This window comes from Mustela nigripes, chromosome 5, assembly GCF_022355385.1.
Source record: "Mustela nigripes isolate SB6536 chromosome 5, MUSNIG.SB6536, whole genome shotgun sequence".
Taxonomy (NCBI): domain Eukaryota; kingdom Metazoa; phylum Chordata; class Mammalia; order Carnivora; family Mustelidae; genus Mustela; species Mustela nigripes.
The window spans coordinates 126,500,826-126,528,000 of record NC_081561.1 but is presented as its reverse complement, the minus strand read 5'-3'; the positions used below and the strand labels follow the sequence as shown (position 1 = coordinate 126,528,000).

Sequence of the window (27,175 nt, the reverse complement as noted above, 5' to 3'; positions counted from 1 at the left end):
GTGAGCTCAAGAATGAGGGCAGATGTCGGGGCGCCTGGGTGGCTCAGTGGGTTGAGGCCTCTACCTACAGCTCATGTCATGAATCCAGAGTCCTGGGATAGAGGCCTGATGTCAGGCTCTCTGCTCAGCGGGAGGCCTGCTTCCCTTCCCCTCTCTGCCTGCCTCTCTGCCTACGTCTGTCAAATAAATAAATAAAATCTAAAAAAAAAAAAAAAAAAAAAAAGAATGAGGGCAGATTTTGTAAAACTGTGAGGAAGAAACCAACACTGAATTTTATCTACTTCACAATTTTGCTTTGGTCTCTATAGTATCCTAAATAAAACCGTCTGTTTTTCTCAAGAGAAGTTTTTTTGTTCTTTTTTTAACCAGGGGAGCAATTGGGTCCGCCCTCACCCAAGCCCAGAATTTAACCAGGAGGCAGCAGAAAAGGGACTCATAAACAAAAATGGACTTTGATTCTCTCCAAATGTACAGGAGGCATCAGTAACCCTGCCATCACCACAGCAGTCCGCTAGTCAAGAGCTGGAACCTAGGTGTAAGAAAGCCAACCACACTGGGGGGCCTGGGTGGCTCAGTCAGTAAACATCTGCCTTTGGTTCATGATCCCAGGGTGGCTGGATCGAGTCCTGCATTGGGCTCCTTGCTCCGTGGGTAGCCTGCTTCTCCCTCTGTGGGCTGCTTTCCCTGTTCGTGTTCTCTCCCTCTCCTTTTCTCTCTCTCTCTCTAAATAAATAAAATCTTAAGAAAGAAAAGAGAAGAAAGCCAACTATAGGATAAGAATGAAGCCACAAAACACTCATACTGCAGTGTTTGGCTTCTGCATGAGACACGCTAAGCACTTTATTAATGAAAACATTTCAAGGTTGAATCACTGATGATAATGCCTCCAGTTTACATATCAACTCTATTGGGGTTCCCTAGATTGAGGGTCCATCTGAGTCAGATCTCATGACATCATGACAGAGCCCAGGACAAGTACGGAATAAGGAGCAGAAGGGGGTACTACGGAACAGACATCTTTCCCATTGAGTAGTCTTCAATATTGAACACCTGTTTCCCAAGTCTAAAATGGAAAATCGTAACACAAACAAGCTTATGAGAACATTCTGAGGGTATTGTCCCAGAGAGATAACACCTCCTCCCCCACAAAATAAGAATCTGACCTCTTCTACTACCTGTTTTGTAAGTATTCTAAACTAAACTGAGTGCAGTCATCAAAATGTTCACTTCCCTTCCTACTGTACAATTCCTTTCTCTTCCCCTGTCTGCACTGTAAAGACATTCTTAACCAAAGGTTGCCACACGCCCAGTTCTGTGAACAACCACAGATGTTACCATATCCTTTCTAATTCTTTCAAGCACTCAGCTGAATTACATCTATCACACCTGCCCTCAACTTATTAGCACATGGCTGTATTTTCCAAACTAAAATCTAATAACTTTTATAAGTTTGAGGTATTATTGGGAGTTTTTTTTTTTTTTAAGTCCTTTTGCAGAAGTAGAAAGTTGTGTTTTACTAACAATCTCCATTTATGGTTAAGTGGCTGAGGTAACAGGAGAAACAAAGATGTTGATTTTAGCAATGACTACACATGAAAGTGAAGGTATAGGAAGTAAATGTTCTCCAAAGCGGCAAAGAATGGGAGACGACAACAGAATGAGAGCTGCTAGCAGTACCCAAAGGTGTGGACACATAAAACTGCTTAAGCACCTGGTATAAATTGCTTTCTAAATAAGAAGAAAGCCTGCGCTGTTCTCAAAGATACCAATTAGCCAATGAACTAAGTAAAAGAACAGCTTGAGCTTCTTTGACAGTTTTCAAATCTGTAAGCTCCAAGAACATAAAGAATCTTAAGGGGCAAGCTCTCTCATTCACTTGTTTATGAGCTCACCAATCCTTTTTATTAGACTTGCTAAATCTGTAAGTATAAAACAGGCATCCAAAAACAACTAAGAAGAGGGAGCACCCAGGAAAAAACAGTTGGATCTTTAAGGCACTGTAACGACTTACTAGGCTCCTATTGTTTTTCTTGTCCTGAAATTCTTACTAAGAACCTTTGCCACAACTTCCTCATGTTGCAAATTGGTTTTATGGCTGTAAGGGGAGCCTGAGGTTTATCACCTGAGGAGCAAAACTGATTTTGCTATATGTAAATGTCTATTTTGACTAAGAAAATAAAAGAATTGATTGATAAGCAATAAGACCAAATAAAGTAAGAGTTACCGTCATGAGGTCAGAGAAGGTGGGTAAATATGGAGAGGTTTAGAATTAAGAGGGAAGGAAACTGAAGGCAAAACATCCACGCCAAAAAAACAGACAATTTCACCAAGAATGAAATTGGAAAAGAAGCAAGACATTGACCCATTAGGAAAATCTAAAAAGTAAGCAATAGCTCATAAGGTTTCTAAGAAAAGGTGAGTCTTTGTGCCCAATATATGGATGTGGGAGACCAAGGAAACGTAACCACTCATTCATTAAGAATATCCACTAATAACTAAAGATAATAACTAAATTGAGGACAAGGGTTAAATTGTGAGTAAAAATATGAGTGGACATTAAAAGTAAAAAAGACACAGACCTGTACCCCTGGGGCTAATGATACATTACATGCTAATTAAAAAAAAGTACAAAAGAACAGCTTATTTTAAGGATTAGCTGAGTCAAACAGAATTGAGCAATGAGATTCTGATTTATTTAAGAACCTATTTATAGATGATCACTTCCCTGAGATCAACTCAGCTTACACACTAAACAATGTCTGCACTCTATCACACTAAGTAATCTTGCTTTAAACTACTGTCACACCCTGTGAGAAGCAAAAATGAAAACTAAGATAACTACCCCCTTCTTCCCCACCCCCCCTTTTACTTTGCCTCATCCTATTCCCTAGCTGGTAGTGGACTGCAGGGTGGAAACAGAAATATCCCTGAATGAAAGCTAGGAACCTCCTATTTGGACCACTCAAAACTTACTTTAACACACTTACCAACATCTCCATAAACATACAGGCCCCTTGGAGGTTTGCTCCTTGAAAAAAGCTGCAAATTAAGAACAAATTATAAATCTCTAACATGGAAAAAATTAAATATCATCATATACACAGTGTTCCTAACTGTCAGATACAGAACTAAAATGGGCTATTGTACACAATAAGTACAAAATATTTGATGTAAAAGGCTACAAAGCCCAACTTACATTTTAACATAGGAGGTAAGAATCATAGCAGCCCAGAGCAAGGGCTCTGAAGTCACATAACTTGAGTTTACATCCCCTACATCATTTAGTAACTATGTAATCTTCCCCCTCTTTCCTCAATGGGCTCCCCAAACAGTAAGAGCCTCCTCGCTCATTCCCAGCAAGCAAGAGAACTGAAGAATTTTTCTAGAGACACTGAATCGTCTCCTGGAAAACAAAACAAAACAAAAACAAAAAAACCTGAAGGTACTTATGTGTGGATTTCTCCCAAAGAAATAACTGGTCTCTATTAGATCATCTTATGGTAGAGCACACCAGTCAACCAACCTCTTAAGATGGAACCTTCAGGGGCGCCTGGGTGGGTCAGTGGGTTAAGCCTCTGCCTTAAGCTCGGGTCATGATCTCAGGGTCCTGGGATTGAGCTCCACATTGGGCTCTCTGCTCGGCAGGGAGCCTGCTTCCCCCTCTCTCTCTCTGCCTGCCTCCCTGCGTACTTGTGATCTCTCTGTCAAATAAATAAATAAAATCTTTAAAAAAAAAAAAAAGATGGAACCTTCAGTTTGCTTGTTAGTATCTGCAAAGATTCTAAAAGGAGTTGACACATAAGAATCAATATAAACTTCAAAAGAAAAATGTCCAAGGGGCGCCTGGGTGGCTCAGTGGGTTAAAGCCGCTGCCTTCGGCTCAGGTCACGATCCTAGGGTCCTGGGATCGTGCCCCACATCGGGCTCTCTGCTCAGCAGGGAGCCTGCTTCTTCCTCTCTCTCTGCCTGCCTCTCTGCCTACTTGTGATCTCTGCCTGTCAAATAAATAAAATCTTTAAAAAAAAAAAAAGAAAGAAAAAGAAAAATGTCCAAGATGAAAATTGGAGACCAGAGCAAGGGTACAGAGGGGATAAAATCTCAAAGGAAACAGGGGCACCTGAGTACTTCAGTTGGTTAACCATCCATCTCTTGGTTTCAGCTCAGGTTATGATCTCAAGGTCATGAGATCAAGCCCCAAGACGGGCTGCACCCTCAATGGAGATTCTGCTTGAGTGTCTCTCTCTCCGTCTCCCTCTGCCTCTCCCCACTCTTACCCTCACATATGCGTGAGGGTAAATAATATAAATAAATATATATATTTTTTTAAAACTCAGAGGAAATAGAGACTACACAGACAACAAAAGGAAAACTTCAAAATAAAACCATAATCTGATGTGCCTGGATGGCTTAGTTGGTTAGGGGACCGACTCTTGATTTCAGCTCAGGTCATGATTTCAGGGTCACGGAATCAAGTCCCACATTGGGCTCCATACTCAGTGCAAAGTCTGCTTGTCCTTCTCCCTCTGCTCCTCTCCCCACCCTCGTTCATGTGCAAGCATTCTCTCTCTCTCTCTCAAATAAATAAATAAAATCTTTTAAAAATAAAACTGTAATCAATATAATTAACATGCTGAGGAAAATAAAAGAAGCTATTAAAATTATAAAGCAAGAACAAAATGCAATTTTGAAAAAGGAACATCAAGAACAAAAAAACATTTTGAAATTTAAAATATGGTAGCAGAGGGGTGCCTGACTGACTCAGTCAGCACAGCATGTGACGTTTGATCTCAGGGTTTTGAGTTCAAGCCCCATGTTGACTGCAGAGATTACTTAAAAATTAAAAAATCTTAAAAAAAATAAAATTCCAGAAAAAGGATTAAAAGATAAGCTTGAGGAAATGTCTTAAAAAAAAAACACAACAAATAAATAGCAACAGTAACAGATGGAAATATATAAGAATATTACTGGATTACTTCATCAGGAGGCCCAATATCTGACAAAAAAAGAGAATTCCAGAAAAAGAAAATAGAAGAAGAAGGCCAGGAGGAAGTTATCTAAGAAATAATGCCAAGATTTTTCTCAAATCTGAAGGACTTGATTTCTAGATTGGGAGAAAGGAGTAAGGACCCAGTACAGGGAGGGAAATAAAACCTATACCAAGTCACAATCCTGAAATTTCAGATACCAGGGATATAAAGAATATCCTACAAACATCTGAGGTGGCCTTTGGGGAAGATGACAAAGGGGTAGGGGAACAGGTCACAAACAATAGATAAAGACTTGAATAAGATTTGAGGGACAAAGATTTCTAATCTAATCCATCTAATCTATCCATCAAGTACAAAAATGCAAAATTGGCATTCCATACATAGAAGGTATTAAAAATACCTCCCCAACAGAAATAGGAACACCTTGGCTCCAGGTAAGACAGAGGATCCTGGAAAGAAATCCCCGGTAAGATGGAGGGTTGATCTAGAAGCACAGAGGCACAAGCAAATCAAGAAAGCAATCAAGTCTAGACCAAAAACAGGAGGATGGAGGACTCCAAGGAAGAAAAAAAATGGAATTTCTCTTTGCCTGATATTATTATTAACCCAAATAACCATCCTAAATTTTGGTTCACTTAGAAGAGTAACCTTCAAATTCTGCAACAGCTCCTAGACACCTGTGCAAAAGCCAAGGTAAGCCAGGGCAGAGAGAATTCGGAGAGGGTAACAGCAGAAAGAAGCCAAAGTTATGCCACTTGGCACAAACCAGAGCAGTCAGGATTTTGCCAGGGAACATTCTCAAAGGCTATGATATAATCTAGTTCATAATGCTTTTGTTTTTTAATCTGTGGGCTCACTCCAACATATCTCAGAAACCTCTCCAGCTTTCCTGCTCCTCTTAGCTTTCTCTGCGAACCCAGGCCCTGACTCCAACACGCCCTTTCCCGAAGAACCTTCCCCATGGTATAGGCAAAAGGATCTTCTTTGCTTTGATTCTGCCAGCTGGATGCCTTCCCTGTGTTCCTCTGCACATTAACTCTCCATCTATTCTTAAATCTCAACGGAAAACAGATTCTACTCCTGCCAAAACCTCTTAATTTGTTTTGTTTTAAAAATCTTATATGAGCCATTCTTGTACACTGGTTATTCTATTTTCAACTTGCCAGAAAAAAAGCATTATGCTCTTAAATAATTTTAGAACAGTTCAAATTAGAAAACTTGCATAGAACCTCATAATCTCTAAGTACATTCTATGTATTAGAAATCTTTTGAGAGCAACATTCTGTATTCTGTGAAGTGTCAGAGCAATTCATAATTCTTCACAGCACATTTTGTTAGAAGAGTCCTGGGTCTGCTCTAGTACTATTCACATGATATCATCAATATATGCTAAATAAATGAAGTTCAAGGCAAAAATTTAACAAAGATTGAGAAATAAAGATGACACGGAGATAATTCAATCAATGCTGTCCCAAAAAATATTATTTGGTTCTATCTCCTGTTTTACCCACTCTAGCTCAATTATCTTGGAAAGGAACATTTTAGCAAATATATTATACTACATATTACATATATATTTTCTAATTATATAACTATAATTATATAACTGTAACATGTTAGATACCATTAACCAAAAGAATATATACTCCAAGTATTTTTACTTCGAGAGGTAAGCTAATTTTCTCCTAGTTTATTTTCAGTCTACCAAAAATAATTTAAATTATGTCAAGGGATTTAAAAATCTGTATTTTAAGGGAGAAAATCAGAATTGAATGGCAAGTAAGATTATAACATGATCCTAAAGAAGTTTTAAAATTCTGTATTCATAGTAGCGAATTCAGGGAAGGGAAAGTTCACAGTTTTCTTCGAAATAACTAACTTACACAGGAACCCACATCATTTACATGCTCCTAATTTACATTTTCTCACAATTTACTCTATTTTTCAGTTCCATTAAACTTCCTTTCTTAATGTTTTAATTTCTCATATTTGTTCTCAGGCCTCAGAAAACTCCACCCGGTATCATTCCTCAGTGTTGACATTCTCCATTTGCTTCTCCCCCACTGTCTTCTCCCTCCTGCTCTGCACCCCAAGAGGACTACCTAGCTGGCCGATTGCTAAATGGCCTCAGCCCTGGGACACATTACTTGCGGGAGATGGAAGGGAGGGAGCAGGGAAAAATGGGGCCATTCCTTCCTGTTGCCTCCCTGCCTCAGTGCTCTGTCTCTGGCAGAGCTGCATCCCTCCAGGACCATCAATCAAGCCTCACGCCACAGCTCCAGCCCACTCCAGGCTCCCTCTTTACCCCTCTATCCCTTGTCTGCTGTCTTGGGCCTGCCCTGCCCATGACGTAGTCATCCTGATTCAGTCTTTATTTGAAACATCTGCTGTGAACAGTTTCCTGCCAGGACTCTGATGCACACCCTACCCTTAAAATGCACACACTTAAGCAAGACAAAGGCCTGAAACTCTGAACATGAACAAGTGTCTTTAATGAACAGTTGTAAGATTTGTTATGTTAGGGGCGCCTGGGTGGCTCAGTGGGTTAAAGCCTCTGCCTTCAGCTCAGGTCATGATCTCAGGGTCCTGGGATCGAGCCCCGCATCGGGCTCTCTGCTCGGCAGGGAGCCAGCTTCTTTCCTCTCTCTCTGCCTGCCTCTCTGCCTACTTGTGATCTCTGTCTGTCAAATAAATAAATAAAATATTTAAAAAAAAAAGATTTGTTATGTTAATTGTATCTTTGGGAATTAGTAAATTAGGATGACAGCACTGTCTCTAATGGATTCTTGGTAAGGATCCAATGACACTATATTATAGACTTTGCAGATGGTAAGTTTAAAGATGATGTTGGAAGGTAGTGGTAACCTACCACCTATCTCCACTGGTACAAAACAGAGCAGAAGAGCACTGGAACTAAACTCAAAAGATTTGGGCAAAAATGCTGGTTCTACTACTTATTAGCTTTGTGGCCCTGGGTAAGCCATATCAACTCAACAACCTGCCATTTCCTTATCTATCAGGTGCAGGGCAGAGCACAGGGGAGTTCCCACTCACTGCCCAGCTCTCTGTAACTAATCACAAGGTCCACTCACTCATGCTGAAGACTGCAAATTTCATGTTTTACTGATATCTGTTCCCATCAAAACCTAGGCACCATAAAAAGAAAGAAAGAAACACCACGCCCTATAAGACACCCCTCTCAAAGATCCCAACACTAATATGCACTCAAACTATTTTCTATTTAATAAACTATACCAAACACATAAAGAATATACATTTGTAGCACCGTTTCAGATATAGTCAATATGGTGTACTCCAACTATAGTATAATAAAATTAGAAATAAATGATGGAAGGATGGCTAAAAATAAGAAAAATCTCATACTAAGAAATCAACCTTCCTATCATGTTCACCCAGACTTCAGAATATTGCTGAAACAAGTCTGAAAAGCCCTTCAGAGTGTATGCTCTCAACAGTCCCTTCCTATTGCCAATAATTCTGTTTTACTGGTTAGTTCACTCTCTGTTTCTACAACAGTTCTCTGGAACCCTCTCAGCCCTCTTCAAGCCATCCTACACTTCCCCCCAACACTTTCAGCAGGTGTCTCCTACTTCTTAGAAAAACAGAAGGCATCAGGGTGGAACTCCTTCAACTTCCTATTATTATATGAAATTGCAATCTGACCCATATCTGCACTCATTTTCTCCTCTCTCCCACCTGTGACAAAGATGATTCCTCTTCCTATGTAACTTTCCATCAATTTCTGGATCTCAGTCCTCACCTCTACCACCTTCCCAGGAACCATGTCCATCAAATTAAATGTTTCACTTCTCTTGTAATCCTTTTCATCAACAGCTTTATAACTGTGTTTTGGTGAATTTATTTTTAAAATCTTTAAGTGTGATGTCTTACAAGCAAGAGACAAACCCAAAAACTATAATGGAAAGGACAGAAACAATAAAGGCAGAGAAATTAAGCATTTCTGTTTGGAAAAAAAAAAAATGCTAAGAACAGTGAAAAGGCAAGGAAAAAATCCTGCAATATTACAGAGAAGAATTTGTTTCCTTAGTAAACAGGAGTTTTTATACAACAATAAGAAAACAAATACAAGTGGCTTAAACATTTGAAAGAATACTTATTCTCCTTCACAATAAAAGGTGTGTTTTAAAATAACAACGAAATACTGCCATGACAAAAATCTAAAAGTCTGAGAGAATACGGTATTGTCAAAAATGTAAGGAGGGGTGCCTGGGTGGCTCAGTGGGTTAAGCCTCTCTGCCTTCGGCTCAGGTCATGATCTCAGGGTCCTGGGATGGAGCCCCACATCAGGCTCTCTGCTCAGCAGTGAGCCTGCTTCCCCCTCTCTCTGCCTGCCTCTCTGCCTACTTGTGATCTCTCTGTCAAATAAATAAATTAAAAATCTTTAAAAAAAAAATGTAAGGAGATAGGCAGGCTCATAAATTAGTAAGAATATGAACTGTTGCAATCTTTTTTTTTTTTTTCATAGCAGTGAATTTTAATGTCCTCCCCTTTGGGGAGGTCACACTGTACACTTTTGAAGATACCCCAAAAGTTGTCCAGTAATTCCACTTCTGGGTATTTATCCAAAGGAAATCAAAACACTAGCTCAGAAAGATATCTGCATGATATCATCACCCCATGATATTGTGACACCGTTTACAACAACCAAGACAGGAAAACAACCAAAGTGTCTACCAACTGAAAATCAATAAAGAAAATATATATGCTGGGATAACTGGGATATTATTCAGGTATAAAAAAGAAGGAGATCTTGCCGTTTGTAACAACATGGATGAACCTTTAGGGCATTATACTAAGTGAAATAAATCTGGCAGAAAAAAAAACATATACTGGGGTGCCTGCTGGCTCAGTTGGAAGAGCCTGTGACTATTGATCTTGGGGTTGTGAGATCAAGCCCCACGCTGGGTACAGAGAGTATTTAAAATAAAATTTAAAAAAAAAAAGACATATAACAAATAATATCACTTACCTCTGGAATCTAAAACAAAAACTAAAACTCCTAGAACTCTCTAGTCAGAGAGCCTCCTTAAGTTTAGGAGACTTACTGTAGTAACCTAAATCAAAGAAGGAAGGATAAGAAAAGCAGGTATCAAAAGAATGTCATTAAAATTGTTTAAAACAATGTGGCTAAACTAACAACTGTCCAATAAAGAAATGTGGTGTGGGGCACCTGAGTGGCACAGTGGGTTAGGCATCCAACTCGTGGCTCAGGTCATGGACTCAGGGTCATGAGATAAGGCTCTGCACTCAGTGCAGAGTCTTCTTGGGATTCTCCCTCTCTCTCCCCACCATGCTTGGTCTCTCTCTCAAATGAATAAATGAATAAATCTTAAGAAAGAAAAAATATTAACTGTGCTGATATCGTCAATGTTTGGGGTCCTGGCTATTATGCATTTGGTGATACACTCCAAACCATTGAGTTTAGTAAAATTTATGTTTTGAAGTTTATAGGCAGTATATAAAAGCCACTTTCCACCAAAGAATCTTTTGAACATAGGGTTTATATTTTAAAAATTAAATATCCAGGGCACCTGGGTGGCTCAGTGGGTTAACGCCTCTGCCTTCGGCTCAGGTCATGATCTCAGGGTCCTGGGATCTAGACCCGCATCGGGCTCTCTGCTCAGCAGGGACCCTGCTTCCTCCTCTCTCTCTGCCTGCTTCTCTGCCTACTTGTGATCTCTGTCTGTCAAATAAATAAATAAAATCTTTTAAAAATAAAACATAAAAAATATCCAATCATTCTATCAAAGTTTTATGAGACATAATCAAATGCAAAGTGTGAGTCCAAACACACATACACGGTCAAAGGGATATTTAGGGAACTAATGAAATTTAAATGTGGGCTTCATATTTAGGGTTACAAGATAAAATACAAGAGGCCCAGTTAAATGTGAATTTCAGATTAACATCAAATAATTTTTAGTATATGTATGTCCCAAATATTGCAAGAGACATACACACACTAAATAAGTATTATTTATCTGAAATTCAAACTTATTTTGATATCCTGTATTTTTCTTTGCTGAATCAGGCAACTCTATTTTAGATAATATTATTATAACAATGTTAAATTTATTGGGTGTGATAATGGTAGTAACACAGTTATGAAAGAGGATGTCCTAGTTAGGAAATACATAATGAAGTCTTTAAGGGTTAAGTGTTATTATGTTGCAACTTTCAGGTAATTAAAGAAAATATATATATATATGTTTAGAAAGAAAATGGGGCAAAATGTTAATCATTCATGAATTTAAGTGTATTGTTGCAATATTTCAAAATAAAATGGGGAAAGGAATTCGATGAGTCCAATATGGCAGAGGAATAGGAGACCATATGTTCCTCTGATCCCAGGAATCCAGCTAGTAGCTATCAAATCATTCGGAATGCTTGTGAACTCAACCAGAGATTAAAAAGCAAGCACTTTCTGTAAGGTAGGAGATGTGGAGAAGTGAATCTGAGGCGATATATGGATAGATAACCCGGGTGGGGCTGGGAGCCTCCATCAGCCAGCAATGGAAAGTGATATAGCTGCTGAGCACAAAATAAGAACTTTAAAAGTCTACTCCTGTGAGGGACAGCCCTGCCTGAAAGACGCTCAGGTGGCAAAGCAAGGCAGACTCCTAGGTGGGACAGCATGGTCTCATAATCCCTGGGGACACAGAAAGACTGAGGATGCCTGAGTGTAGCACAGCCCCCAAGCACGGGGTGGGAAAACCAGCTGCAATCAGGGAGCCCAGGAGTAAGCTCTGTTTATACCATAAATTGCCAACCAGCATGTTAGCACCACCACTTTCCAAGCAAGGGCCCAGCAAGCAACAGAATTACCAAAAGACCTCCCCTACATTCCCCAAGGACAAACGGTACAGGTGCATACCACAGGAGTTTGCAGGGTTTGGAGACTTTAAACAGGATCACAAGCCTGAGATAGAAACCCTTGATCACGGATAGAAACCCTCACGGAGCGCAGAGACCAGGAAGATGGGAGTGAGGGACTGCTTTTCCCTAAGGACGCACTGAGGAGTAGGGCCCCAGACTTTCAGCTCTATGGCTGGATATTGGGAAGCTGCCATTTTCATTCTCATCCCCTGAAGAGTCTCAGAAAGCCTTCAGGGAACAAAAACCACATAGAGCAATCCCAAGTACCTTACTTAGCCTGGCCCCTCTGGCAAGGGCAGTGCAATTCCACCAAGACAAAAACACCTGAGAATCAGTGCAACAGGCCCCTCCCTGAGATCAGCAAGAACATCTGGACAAGACCAAGTTTACTGATCCCAGAGGACTGCAAAACTCCAACGTTAGGGCAAAAAAGTATATAGAATTCATGAATTTTTCCCCATGATTCTTTAGTCCTTCAATTTTAATTTTGTTCTCTTTCCTTTTCAACCAATTTATTTTATCAACTTTTTAAAAAAAAAATTTAAATTTTCTTTTTTACACTTACATCTTATCCTTTCATTGTATTTAATTTTATTTTTGTATATAGAAGTTTTTCTTTCTTTACAATTTTGGGATGCAGTTTCTTCTGACAGACAAAATACACCCAGAATCTAGTGTATTACTCTGTTCTCTGCACCTGTTTGATCATATTCTTTTTTTTCTTCCTTTTTTTTGTTAGAGTCTTTTTAAATTTCCATCTTGATACTTACATTCTATCCTTTCGAAGTAATTAATTTTGGTTTTGTGTGTATAGGTATAGTTTTTTTTCTTTCTTTACAATTTTGGGATGTAGGTTCTTCTAACACACCAAAATATTCTCAGGATATTGTGTATTGCTCTGTTCTGTTCCCCTGTTTATACTCCTTTTTTTTTTTTTGTCTTTTAATTTTCATTTATTCAGTTACATTCTATTCTTTCAATGTATTTAATTTTATTTTTCTACATACATAATTTTTTCTTTCTTTATGATTTTGGGATCTAGTTTTCTAACAAACAGACCAAACTACACACTGGATCAACTGTACTGCTCTGTTCTATTCACCTGTGTGATTATATTCTCTCTCTCTCTTTTTTTTTTTTTTCCAGTTTCAGGTCTCTTCTGATTTCGTGTATATTTCTTTGGGGTCATTGTTGCCATTTTAGTATTTTGTTCTCTTGTTCATCCATTCTTCTCTGGACAGAATGAAAAGTTAGAAAAACTCACCTCAAAAAAAGAGAACAAGAGACAATACTGACTGCCAGTGACCTAATCAGTATGGATATAAGTAAGATGTCAGAACTAGAGATCAGAATAATGATTACGAAGATACTATATGGGCCTGAAAAGAAGACACTAGAGAATCCCTTTCTGGACAAATAAAAGAACTAAAATCTAACCATGACAAAATCAAAAAGGCTGTTAATGAGACACAATAAAAAATGGAGGCTCCTATTGCTAGGATAAATGAGGCATAAGGGAGAATTAGTGATAAAGAAGAGCAAATAATGGGGGTGCCTGGGTGGCTCAGTGGGTTAAAACCTCTGCCTTCGGCTCAGGTCATGATCCCAAGGTCCTGGGATTAAGCCCGTCAGGCTCTCTGCTCAGCGGGGAGCCTGCTTCCCTTCCCCTCTCTCTGCCTGCCTCTCTGCCTACTTGTGAGCTCTGTCTGTCAAATAAATAAAATCTTTTAAAAAAAAAAAGGGCAAATGACAGAGAATAAAGAAGCTGAGAAAAAGAGAGATAAACAACTACTGGGTCATAGAGGAGAATTCAAGAGATAAATGATATCATAAAATGAAACAATATTAGGATAATTGGGATTGCACAAGAAGAGGAAGGGGGGGAAGAAGGTATATTAGAGCAAATTATAGCAGAGAACTTCCCTAATCAGGGGAAGAAAATGGGCTTTCAGGTCCAGGAAGCACAGAGAACCCCCTTCAAAATCAATAAAAATAGGCTAAAATCTCAACATAGAATAGTGAAACTTGCAAATTTCAGGGACAAAGAGAAAATCCTAAACACAACTCAGGAATAAGAGGTCCATAACCTCAAGGGCAGAAACACCAAACTGTCAGCAGACCTATCCACAGAGACCTGGCAGGCCAGGAAGGATTGGCATGATAATATTCAGAGTGCTAAATGAGAAAAATATGTAGCCAAGAATACTCTATCCAGCAAAGATGTCATTCAAAATAAAAGGAGAAATTAAAAGCTTCCAGGACAAACAAACTAAAAGAATGTAATCCCTGAACTAGTTCTGAAGAAATATTAAAGTAGATCCTTTAAGTGAAGAGAGAGCCCAAAAGTAGCAGACCAGAAAGGAACAGAGACAATACATAGAAATAGTGACTTTACAGGTAATACAACAGCACTAAATTCCTATCTTTCAATAGTTACTCTGAATGTAAATGAGCTAAATGCCCCCAATCAAAAGACACAAGTATCAGATTGGATAAAAAAGCAAGACCCATCAATCTGCTGTCTGCAAAAGACTTATTTTAACCCACTGAGCCACCCAGGTGCCCGGCAAAAGGCTCATTTTAGATGCAAAGACACTTCCAGACTGAAAGTGAGGGGGTGGAAAAGTCATTTATCATGCTAATGGACAGGAAAAGAAAGCTAGGGTAGCAATCTTTGTATCAGACAAATTAGATTTCAAACCAAAGACTGCAATAAAAGATGAGGAAGGATACTGTATCATAATTAAAGGGTCTATCCAAAAAGATCTAACAATTAGTATTTATGCCCCTAACATGAGAGCAGCCAATTATATAAACCAATTAATAACAAAATTAAAGAAATACATCAATAATAATACAATAGTTGTAGGGGTATTAACATCCCACTCACAGCAAGGAACAGATTATCTACATAGACGATCAACAAGGAAATGAGGGCTTTAAATGACTCAGTGGATCAGATGAACTTAACAGATATATTCAGAGCATTTCATCCTAAAGCATCAGAATATATATGCTTTTTGAGTGCATATGTAACATTCTCCAGAATAGATCACATACTGGGTCACAAATCAGAGCTCAACCAGTATGAAAAGACTGAGATCATACCATGCATATTTTCAGACCACAATGCTATGGAACTTGAAGTCAACCACAAGAAAAAATTTTGAAGTACACAAATACATGGAGGTTAAACAACACCCTACTAAAGAATGAATGGGTCAACCAGGAAATTAAGGAAGAATTTTAAAAATTCATGGAAACAAATGAAAATAAAAACACAACTGTTCAAAACCTTTGGGATGCGGCAAAGGCAGTCCTAAGAGTGAAATACATAACAAGGCAAGCCTTTCTCGAGAAATAAGAAAGGTCTCAAATACACACCCTAATCTTACACCTAAAGGAGCTGGAGAAAGAACACCAAATAAAACCTAAACCAAGCAGAGAGAATACAGATTAGGGCAGAAATAATAGAAATGGAAACCAAAAGAACAGAGCACATCAACAAAACTAGGAGCCAGTTCTTTTAAAGAATTAGTAAGATTGATAAACCCCTGGTCAGAATTATCAAAAAGAAAAGGACTCAAATAAATGAAGGACCCAAATAAATAAAATCATGAATGAAAGAGGGGAGATCACAACCAAAACTGAAGAAATACAAACAACTATAAGAACATATTATGAGCAACTATATGCCAACAAATTAGGCAATCTGGAAGAAATGGATGCATGCCTAGAGACATATTAACTATAAAAACTGAAACAAGAAGAAATAGAAAACCTGAACAGACCAAAAATCAGCAAGAAAATTGAAGCGGTAATCAAGAATCTCCCGAATCCAGAGCTGAATGGCTTCCCAGGGGAATTCTACAAACATTTAAATAATTAATACCTATTCTTCTGAAGCTGTTTCAAACAATAGAAATGGAAGGAGAACTTTCAAACTCATTCTATGAGGCCAGCACTACCTTGATCCCAAAGCCAGACAAAAATCCCTACCAAAAAAGAGAATTACAGGCCAATAACCCTGATGAACATGGATGCCAAAATTCTGACCAAGGTTCTAGCCAACAGGATTTACCATAACCAAATGGGATTTATTCCCGGGCTGCAAGTGTGGTTCAACATCTGTAAATCAATCAATGTGATACAATACATTAATAAAAGAAAGGATAAGAAACATATGATCCTCTCAATACATGCAGAAAACGCATTTAACAAAGTACAGCATCCTTTTTTTATTAAAACTCTTCACAGTGTAGGGATAGAGGAAACATACCTCAATATCATAAGAACCATAATATGAAAAACCTACAGCAAATATCATTCTTAATGGGGAAAAACTGAGAGCTTTTCCCCCAAGGTCAGGAACATGGCAAGGATGACCATTCTCACCACTGTTATTCAAGACAGTATTAGAAGCCTTAGCCTTAGACACAAAAAGAAATAAAAAGGAATCCTAATCAGCAAAGAAGTCAAATTCTCACTCTTCATGATGACATGATACGCCATGTTGAAAACCCAAAAGACTCCACCCCGAAATTGCTAGAAATCATAGGATTCAGCAGAATATTAAAACAATGCACAGAAATCAGTTGCATTTCTATACACGAACAATGAGACAGATGAAAAAGAAATTAAGGAATCAATCCAATTGAGCATTGCATCAAAAACTGTAAGATAGCTAGCAATAAACCTAAGCAAAGAGGCAAAGGATCTGTACTCAGAAAACTACAGAACACTCATGAAAGAAACTGAAGAAGACACAAAGATTGGAAAAACATTCCATGCTCATGGATTAGAAGAACAAATACTGTTAAAATGTCTATGCTACCTAGAGCAAACTACACATTCAATGCAATCCCCATCAAAACCCAATGCAATCACCATCAACTTTTTTCACAGGGCTGGAACAAATAATCCTAAAATTTGTATGGAACCAGAAAAAAACCCAAATAGCCAAAGGAATGTTGAAAGAAAAAAAAAGAAAAAAACAAAGCTGGTGGCATCACAGTTCCAGACTTCAAGCTCTATTACAAAGCTGTAATCAAGACAGTACAGTACTGGCACAAAAACAGACACACAGAAGAATAGAGAACCCAGAAATGGACCCTCAATTCTATGGTCAACTAATCTTTTGACAAAGCCGGAAAGAATGTCCAATGGAAAAAAGACAGTCTCTTCAACAAATAGTGTTGGGAGAATTAGACAGCCACATGCAGAAGAATGAAACTGGACCATTTCCTTACACAATACACAAAAATAGACTCAAAATGGATGAAAGACCTAAATGTGAGACAGGAATCCATCACAGTCCTAGAGGAGAATTCAAGCAGCAAACTCTGTGACCTCAGCCACAGCAACTTCTTACTAGACACATCTCCAAAGGCAAGGGAAACAAAGGCAAAAATGACCTATTGGACTTTATCAAGATAAAAAGCTTTTGCACAGCAAAGGGAAACAGTCGACAAAACCAAAAGACAATGACAGAATGGCAGAAGATTATTTGCAAATGTCTTATAAGATAAAGGGCTAGTTCCAAGATTTATAAAGAACTTACCAAACTCAACACCCAAAAAACAAATAATCCAGTCAAGAAATGGGAAGAAGACATGAACAGACATTTCTCCAGGAAAGAAATACAAATGACCAACAGACACATGAAAAAAATGTTCAATGTCACTTGGCATCAGGAAGATATAAATCAAAATGAGATCCCACCTCACACTAGTCAGAATGGCTTAAATTAACCACTCAGGAAATGACAGACATTGGCAAGGATGCAGAGAAAAGGAAACCCTCCTACACTGTTGGTGGGAATGCAAGCTGGTGCACACACTCTGGAAAACACTATGGAGGGTCCTCAAAAAGTTGAAAACAGAGCTACCCTATGACCCAGCAATTGCTCTACTAGAATTTACCCCAAAGATAAAAATGTAGTGATCTAAAGGGACACATATACCCCAATGTTTATAGCAGCAATGTCCACAATAGCTAAAATATTGAAAGAGCCCAGATGTCCATCAACAGAGGAAAGAGACAAATACTATGCAGTATATATATATTTATACACAGACACATACACAGTAATGAGTAATGGAATATTACTCGGCCATCAAAAGAAATGAAATCTTGCCATTTGCAGTGATGTGGACAGAACTAGATGGAACTAAAGGGTGTTATTTAGCAAAATAAGTCAGAGAAAGACAATTAGATGATTTCACTCATATGTAGGATTTAAGAAACAAAACAGAAGATCATAGAGGAAGAGAAAAAAAAAATGAAACAAGACAAAATCAGAGAGGGAGATAAACCATAAGAGAACTCTTAATCATGGGAAACAAACTGAGGGTTGCTGGAAGGGAGGGGGGATTACTGAGCAATGAACATTAAGGAGGGCATGTGATGTAATAAGCACTGGGTATTATTTAAGACTGAAGAATCACTGACCTCTACCTCTGAAATTAATAATACATTTTATGTTAATTAATGAATTTAGATAACAAAATATATATTTAAAATTTTTTAAAGTTGGGGGAAAATGTGGTGATTAACTACTAAATTGCTTTTACTTTTTTGGTGAATTGCTTTCACTTTTGAATCAAGTCTAAAATTATTCTAAAAGTATCTGCATATTTACATTTCAGATGAGTGCTTTTGAAACTGTTGCCAAAAGTATTCCTTTAACCGCTACAAAGTAAACATTTGTCATCCTCATTCGGAATATTTTGATTTAATCATTTTAACTTGTGTTTTATTCCTTATATTAACATTTCAGCATTAAAAAGTAATCCAAGGTGACTCCCATCAAACTCATAAATTGAAACAGCATGTCCTCCACCTTTCTGGGTTACTATCCACCTGCTACTCCAGCATAATTTCCATTAGGACAATTAGATAATAAGGGTGGTGCTTTAAAATAAAAAGAGTTGTTTTCAATTTGTTTAAAATGCAGGAATACCACTTTTCCTGTTTCCCCCCACTCCCCTCATCATTCCATTATTATCTCCAAAAATGATAGCATCAGAGACAATGATTCCAGCTGGAATGCTGAGCATAATTACATCTTTTAAAAACTAGCATTATATCATTCTCAACATAGACCACTTTCTGATAAAAGTAGATCACTTCAGGGTTCTAAGAAGATCTTTAAAAACTAAAAGACTGAACTATATGTTAGTTCTCTTTAAATAAAAATCTTCTTTTAAATAAATGCCTTCAGCTGAATTGCAAAAGAACCTTCATAACCTAAAGTACACCAATTTGTTCAGTTTACTAGTATAATTAAGCCTATTAAAGTATCTAAATAACTAGCAAGTGTGTATAGTGGGTGAGCTTAAACGAACTAGTGTTCAAAATGGCTCAATTTCTGATTGTAACAGAGTCTGAAGATGCAAATGACTTTTTAATGCCTCACGCATTCAAGCAACAAGCATTTATAAGTGTCTGTATGTGCCACTAAGAGACAAATGACAGGAGGCAGTTTCTTTAGCCAATCTTCCATGTTAACTCACTCCTACTAATATTCTGATTCCAGACTGGCTTGGACAAAGTTATACTAGGTGGGATCTATTCCAGTCCACTACTAGCTCAGGTGGATGTCCAAGACAAAAGCATAATTCTCAAACCAGTCTGGAATTCATCAAAAAAAAAAAAAGAAAAAAAGTGAAAACATCCCTCATTCTGAACCTGGTTGAGGTTCCGAATTTGAGGAATTAAAGTGACCTTCCAGGCTTCTCCTGGATTATCAAAGAACTGATGCTACAGAGGGAATGAGAATCCGGACACATCCACAGAGAGACAAATTAATATAGACACCCATAGAGACACCAACACTCTCACACAGACACACAGATGGGCAGACAGCAGAGAGACTGACAGTCTCCAGAGTCAGCAGACATTGTTTTGTGAATCTTCAGGGATGGTTTTGTTATTCAGTTCTCGTGTATTCTGCAAACATGGATTGAGCACCTACTTTGTACCTGGCAGTAAACTGGGCTCTGTGACCTAAGATATCCAGAAAACAAAGTATTTCCTAAAGGAGTATGTGGTTACCAGGTGGGCAATAGAAGAAGAATGAGATAAAAGGATAGAGTGAGGGGTAGCCTTGGTAGACCCAGAGGCAAGAGAAGGTCGTGGTCTTGCCAAGGGTCTTCAAGTAGTTTGTCACAGCTGGTGCTTTCATTAACAGCAGAGAACTAAGACTGAGGAAGCTGGCAAGAGGCAGGGACCAGGTTCTCAAGGACCTTGTAGAACACACTGAGTTTGTACTTCCTCTTGAAGGTACTTAAACAGAAGAAGGGAACAGTCAGATTATGTGTTAGGATTATGGGTCTTGATACATTGGTGAATACATTGAATGGGAGAAAACTACAGGCAAGGACACTGCCACTCATATCTGCTCCATGGACAAGGCATTTTGGTTGCCATGTAAAAATGTGGTCCAGGAAGAAATACTTGTGGGGCCATTTGGGTCATTCACCGAGGCAAAGGCAACTGAAGGCAGCCCTGTGGTGGTCTCTGTTACCATGAAAGAGGTATAGACTGCCTTGGAGCTGTGCTTCAGTCTTCTCTTAGAGAAACTGACCTGGCATGGCAGTGTGGCTTGAAACATGGGTTTAGATCCCAGTATCTCCACATTTCCATGAGAGATGAGGGCATGGGTTGCAGCTGCTCAGTTTTTCTTCTACCACCTCTTGTTTCAGAATAAAGGCTTTCACTCAGTTAAAAAAAAAAAATGTATAAAGCAAACTCCATTTACTATTCAACTTAAGAAATTAAATGAAGGTAAATATCTAATTCTTGAAAGGCTTAATATTGTTAAAAGGGAGTAACTTCTTAGAGTTATCCTTCAAAGATGATGCCTTCATAGAGAATCTTCTGGAACAGCAAATGTGAAAGCAACCAGTGAAGAGCTTTAGAGGGACAACTCTGAACTTCAGGCTGAAATAGATTTTGTGGGAAAACAACTGAAATTAAAAGGAAAATCTAAACAATTCAGAATCAGATTAACTGGTGACTTTATAGGAACAATGAAATTACTAGAACACAAATCAAAATATCACATCACGTGGCTTTTCCAGTTAGAGTGTGCCCTTCACCCAAGAGTTGGCCTTCATCTGCAAAGAGATCTCTCCCACTACTTAGATTCTCACCCTTGCTACCATGCTTTCCTCCCCACGGCTTCCTCCAAACCAAAGGCCTTGTTGCCAGTGCATCTAAGTGAACATTCTTAAAATGGAGACCTCAGTTTTCTTACTCCACGAATACTTTTTTTTTCTCTTAAAGATTTTATTTAGTTGCTTGACAGAGAGAGATCACAAGTAGACAGAGAGGCAGGCAGAGAGAGAGGAGGAAGCAGGCTCCCTGCTGAACAGAGAGCCCGATGCAGGACTCAATCCCAGGACCCTGAGATCATGACCCGAACCGAAGGCTTAACCCACTGAGCTACCCAGGCGCCCTCCATAAATACTTTCCACCAAAGAATATTCCTAGCCTACCATCTAACCATCCTGATTTTCCTTTTCTATGTGCTGAACTTTCCCCCACAATCCCCACATCCTGAAAATGATAGGATGGCCTTTAGGTTTCATTCAGTCTTCACAAAAATCTACTGAACATCCTGAATCTGAGAAATCTGGGACTTCTTTTTGTCTCTCTTCAAATTTAATTTTGAATTCTCAACCTTAGTTTCAAAAATTGCTATTATTTAATAGCACAAAGGGAAGCTTTACAGAATGGTTCTCAGAAGTCTTTTATAAAGTATTAATCTTATTAAGCATTATTTACATTTTATTCTCTGTAGATAGTAAATATTGCATTTAATAGTAAAACTTAATAATGATTACAAGAATACTACTAAATTTATTTAATACTGAAACAGTCACATGACCAATTCGGGAAGTGGAAACATTTGATATGGTAAAGCCAGTACCATATGCCTACAGCAGTATCTTCATTTATTTTAGTAACACAAATGTGAAAGCAATTTGAATATATTTTTAACTAGCATATTTTTTAACATGTTGAACAAAGTATTTTAAATATAGTAACATTGGTCCTTCTCAGGAGTACACAGTTAATACACATAAACTTAAATATATGAATTTGTACCATATATTTTCATGGGTTTTATGCTGTTGATTTTTTTAAGTTTTTTTTTTTTTTAAGGTTTTATTTATTTATTTGCCAGAGAGAGCACACAAGCAGGGGGAGTGGCAGGCAGAGGAAGAAGTGGGCTTTCTATTGCTAAAATTCCCATATGCTGTTGATTTTAATGTACATATCCACGTTTGGAATGTGGTCCTTCAAGAGTAAATCAATAGTACTTTGGGGCACCTGAGTGATTCAGTCAGTTAAGTGTCTGCCTTCGGCTCAGGTCATGATCCCAGGGTCCTGGGATCAAGTCCCGGATTAGGCTCCCTGCCCAGCAGGAAGTCTGCTTCTCCCTCTCCCTCTGCCTGCTGCCTCTGCTTGTGCTCTCTTTCAAATAAATAAATATTTTTTAAAAATAGTACTTTGAGGGCACCTGGGTGGCTCAGTGGGTTAAGCCACTGCCTTCGGCTCGGGTCATGATCTCAGGGTCCTGGGATTGAGTCCCACATCGGGCTCTCTGCTCAGCGGGGAGCCTGCTTCCCTCTCTCTCTCTCTGCCTGCCTCTCTACTTGTGATTTCTCTCTGTCAAATAAATAAATAAATAATCTTTAAAAATAAAATAGTACTTTGATTCATAAAATTTCCTTATAATTGAGTCAGAATTATAAGCCACAAGTGAAGCAATACTATAGAATAAATTTTAAATCCTTTTATTTATTAGTCGGCTCTCAAAGACCGTTCCTGTATATATTTCATACCCACCTGAATTTTTTATTTAATTCACTGAGTTGTAACTGTCTATGATCATTTCTTCTACTGAGCAAGATATGACTGAAATCAGAAGCCATTACTCTTATTCACATCTGTATCCTTGGCTTCTAGCATGAAGCCCAGCACATCGTGAGGAACAACTCTCTTTTTGTTGAATTTAACTTATATAACAATTCAGCATCCTCCAAAAAGCAAAGGGATACATTTTCTAGCTAAGCATGAAAGAGTTTTCTATAAAACTAAAAATCATTTGCTTTTCCCAGCTATGTAATAGAACTACTTTCCCCAGTGTCCACTGTGAAGATTTATTCTCTTTTAAAAGACAAGAAAACATTTAGCTTACTATTTGTCCAGTACCTGAAAGGAGTACATTACTCAAAAAAGACAAAATATTACTGAATGTAAGTTCAGATTAAATCCAACATTAAATGAACACATATCTACACATATAGAATTCAGAAACATCTGGCATTCATGAAAAAGATTTAAGGTCAAAAAAATTCAGCTTATGAAATTTCAGGAAAAAATTTCCATGGCTGAAAAGTCTAAGGTACTTTCTATGCCTTGCTCAGCTCTGTGCTAATAATTCCCCTTCCTCAATCTGTTTGTAAGAAACAAATGCTGAACAAGTCTAGAATTACATTATCAAGTTGTAATTTCCTCAAAATGACTTAAAACAATCTGTTGAAATAACTAACAATTACACTAAAAAATATTTTTATTATAGAATATAATAAACAGGCTAAATTGGATAGAATATTAAATAACTAGTTACCTACCATCCAACTTTATCAAATCTTTATATTTCGACATACTTCAAAATTTTAGTAAAACACTAGGTACAGCTGAAGCCTCCCTTTGTGTCCTCTTTCCTTAGCATTAACAATCCTGATTTGGGGAGCACCTTGGTGGCTCAGTGGGTTAAGCATCTGCCTTCGGCTCAGGTCATGATCCCAGGGTCCTGGGATCGAGCCCCACATCGGGCTCTCTGCTCAGCGGGGAGCCTGCTTCCTCCTCTCTCTCTCTGCCTGCCTCTCTGCCTACTTGTAATCTCTGTCTATAAAATAAATAAATAAAAAATTTAAAAAAAAAGAATAAGCAAGTAAATCCTGATTTTGAAATCATCCCATGCTATGCAACATTCCATTTCAGCAATACATTCTGATTTATCTACCCATTTTTGTGGCATCTGCTTGTCATGCCCCCAAAACAGAATCTTCATCCATTCTTCTACTCAGTTTTTTTCCTATTTTTGATAGTTCTTTATACATTCTAGAAAACAATACATAGTCATTTTTGATGCAAATATTTTCTCCCAGTCTGTGTTCTGACTTTTCACTTTTCTAAGACGCTTTTTCTTGGCTAGAAGTTTTAAATTTTAGTAGTACCAAATGTACCCATCTTTACCTTCAGAATTTAGGCTTTCATCACCATTTTTCTTCTTCTTTTTTTTTTTTCTTTTGAGATAGAGGAAAGACAGCAAGTAAGCGTGCAAGTGGGAGCTGGGGGAGGAGCCAAGGGAGAGGAACAAGCAGACACTGCACTAAGCATGTGGCCCGACGCAGGGCTCCATCCCATGACCCTGAGCTCATGACCTGAGACGAAACCAAGAGTCAGATGCCTAACTGCCTAAGCCCACCCAGACGTCCCTAGGCTTTCATATCTTATAGAAGAAATTCTTCCTTTTCTCACTCAGGTTCATAAAGATATTCCTCTATATTTTCTCCAAGAAATTTATGTATAGGACATTAATTCTATGTAATTTAGTTTATGAGAAAAAAGTACTTAATTTTATTTTACTTTTCACATGATCAATCGTCTCATCCTTATTTACTGACTACACCATCTTTCCCCAACTCTGATTTTCAGTGCCACTTTGATGGTGTATCAAGTCTTCATGCAAGTTCCAAACTTTCTGCTTTGTCTTGTCTGTCTATATAATGGAACACTGAGTGGTTCTGTTGACAAGAGGCAGGAATATATAAAAAGAAAAATAAAGTATATATATATATATGTATGATGGATAGATATAAAAGATATATAAAAAGTGGGGCGCCTGGGTGGCTCCATGGGTTAAAGCCTCTGCCTTTGGCTCAGATCGTGGTCTTGGGGTCCTGGGATCGAGCCCCGCATTGGGCTCTCTGCTCAGTGGGGAGCCTACGTCCCCCTCTCTCTGCCTGCCTCCCTGCCTACTTATGATCTCTCTCTGTCAAATAAACAAATAAAATCTTTTTAAAAAAAAAAAGATATATAAAAATTAATGGGAAATTAGATTGGAAAGCTAGACTAAGACTAAATACAGTTCAAACAGAACGCTGAATATAATTAATAGTTGCCAGCCAGCCTTCAAAATCTGGTTAGACAGCAGTCATCTAGAGCAGGAATCAGCAAATCATGGCCTGTAGACCAAACTCAGCCGGACACCTGTTTTTATAAATAAATACTTGCTGGAGTACATTTATTTATGTACTTCTGTGACTGCTTTGACTACAGTGGTAACACTGAGTAGCAAGACAAAGATCATATGGCCCCCTAAGCCTAGAAAGTTTCCTACATGGTCCTGGAGAGAAAATATTTACTAACCCCTATCGAGAGCTCTGACTATAATCTCAGCACGATGCCTCTTCACAGCCTATGTTATTTTGCTTTCATAACCAAAGTAGTCAGCTTTGGCTGATAAAGACAGAAAAAATTCCAATCCTAAACATTATGAAATAGGGCTACAGCCTTTCTTTTAAATTCACTTCAAAGGAGGGCACCTGGGTGGCTCAGTTGGTTAAGCAATTGGCTTCAGCTCTGGTCATGATCCCCGAGTCCTGGCATTGAATCCTGCATCTGGCTCCCAGCTCCGCAAGGACTCTGCTTCTCCCTCTGACCTTCTCCCCTCCCGTGCGATGATCTCGTGAGAGATCACTCTCTCTCTCTCTCTCTCTCACTCAAATAAATAAATAAAATCTTTAAAAAAATAAATTCATTTCAAAGGACTTATTAAAGACATTCTCATCTATGTTGATGGCATAATTTAACCTTAGGAATTATGACAAAACTTAAAATGTAATTGAATACATTGGTTAATTATTCTAGAGAGAGAAACAGGCCTATTACACTCTGTTTCTCAAATTTCAGACTTTCAATGAGTCTGGAATGTATTAGTCCTCAAAAAACAAGGTAGTTTCACTCCTGATCTCACTTCTTATAGACAATGCCATCCTCAGGTTAAGATATAATGCTTTTGCTTCAGTTGTCAGAAAAATCTGATAAAAGAAACATTTTTTTTTTTAAATATTCCTGGTCTTGGGGCACCTGGTGGCTCAGTGGGTTAAAGCCTCTGCCTTCGGCTCAGATCAAGATCCCAGGGTCCTAGGATCGAGCACCCAACGGGCTCTCTGCTCAGCGGCGAGCCTGCTTCCTCCTCTCTCTCTGCCTGCCTCTCTGCTTACTTGTGATCTCTGTCTGTCAAATAAATAAATAAAATCTTAAAAAAAAAAAAAAATTCCTGGTCTTGGGGTGCGCCTGGGTGGCTCAACTGGTGGAACATGTAATTCTTGATCTCAGGGTCATGAGTTCAAGCCCCCACACTGGATGTAGACACTTAAATAAATTTTTTAAATTCCTGGTCCTTAATAAAACTGTAGCTATAGATATTGCCCATTTTATATTCAACGTTGCTTACAATCTTCTAATGGATAAAGGGATCAGGGAAGCTTTACCTCAATCATGCTGCTCAGCCTACTCTACCTATAAGAAATGCCAGTTCTAAGAAGAGGAATGGAGAGAATCAGTGCTCAGGCCCTTAGACGGAAGAAAGAAGGAAAGAACTGAGGATAAACAACAAATAGCTTAGTCCTGGATTAATAATTAAAGGCATTTAGACTAGGCCTCCCACATCTCCTAAAAAGCCACAACTAACATTCCAGGTATCCTGTTCATAGCCCCCAGGTCTAGAAGCCAGAACAAAGAAAGCAAGAAGACCTTAGATTAGCTGACTTTAAAGGCAACACTGGTCTTTTCCATGTGACGTACATACTGTTCTTGGGAGGGTAAGCAGAGGTATCCAAATAAAAAATTATAGGATGTAAAAGGAAGTTAGGAATAATCTCCCATTACGGAAAAACTGAAAATTGTTTTGTAGAGAGCAGGAGGAAAAGGAAAGGAATATTATGCCTTCCACTCCTATTCCCAAGCCTCTTGGGCTATGATGTCACCTCCCAAGAGATGGAAAAACCTGGCTGCCTGTATAGCCTGATTAATGGAAACAGAGACTTGCAGAGTAGCTCCACACTCTAATTCTCTCCCTCCCTGACTCTAGGAATGCTTGATTTGGCTGTGTAAAAGTAATTCTAATTATAGTGATTTACATGAACTACTTACCATTTATGCCTAATTATCTCACAGCACAATAA

General features: G+C 38.4%; 1 protein-coding gene across 5 annotated transcripts in view; it reads right to left on the bottom strand.

Annotated features, from left to right (window-relative positions):
• The window catches only part of AFG1L (AFG1 like ATPase), a 225,986-nt gene that overhangs the window by 148,474 nt on the left and 50,337 nt on the right, over nt 1–27,175 (bottom strand). For all 5 annotated transcript variants that reach the window (XM_059401156.1, XM_059401155.1, XM_059401157.1 and 2 more), the window contains exon 4: nt 2,988–3,039. In XM_059401156.1, coding sequence (XP_059257139.1) covers nt 2,988–3,039 — 52 coding nt within the window. The remainder of the gene's footprint in view (nt 1–2,987; nt 3,040–27,175) is intronic.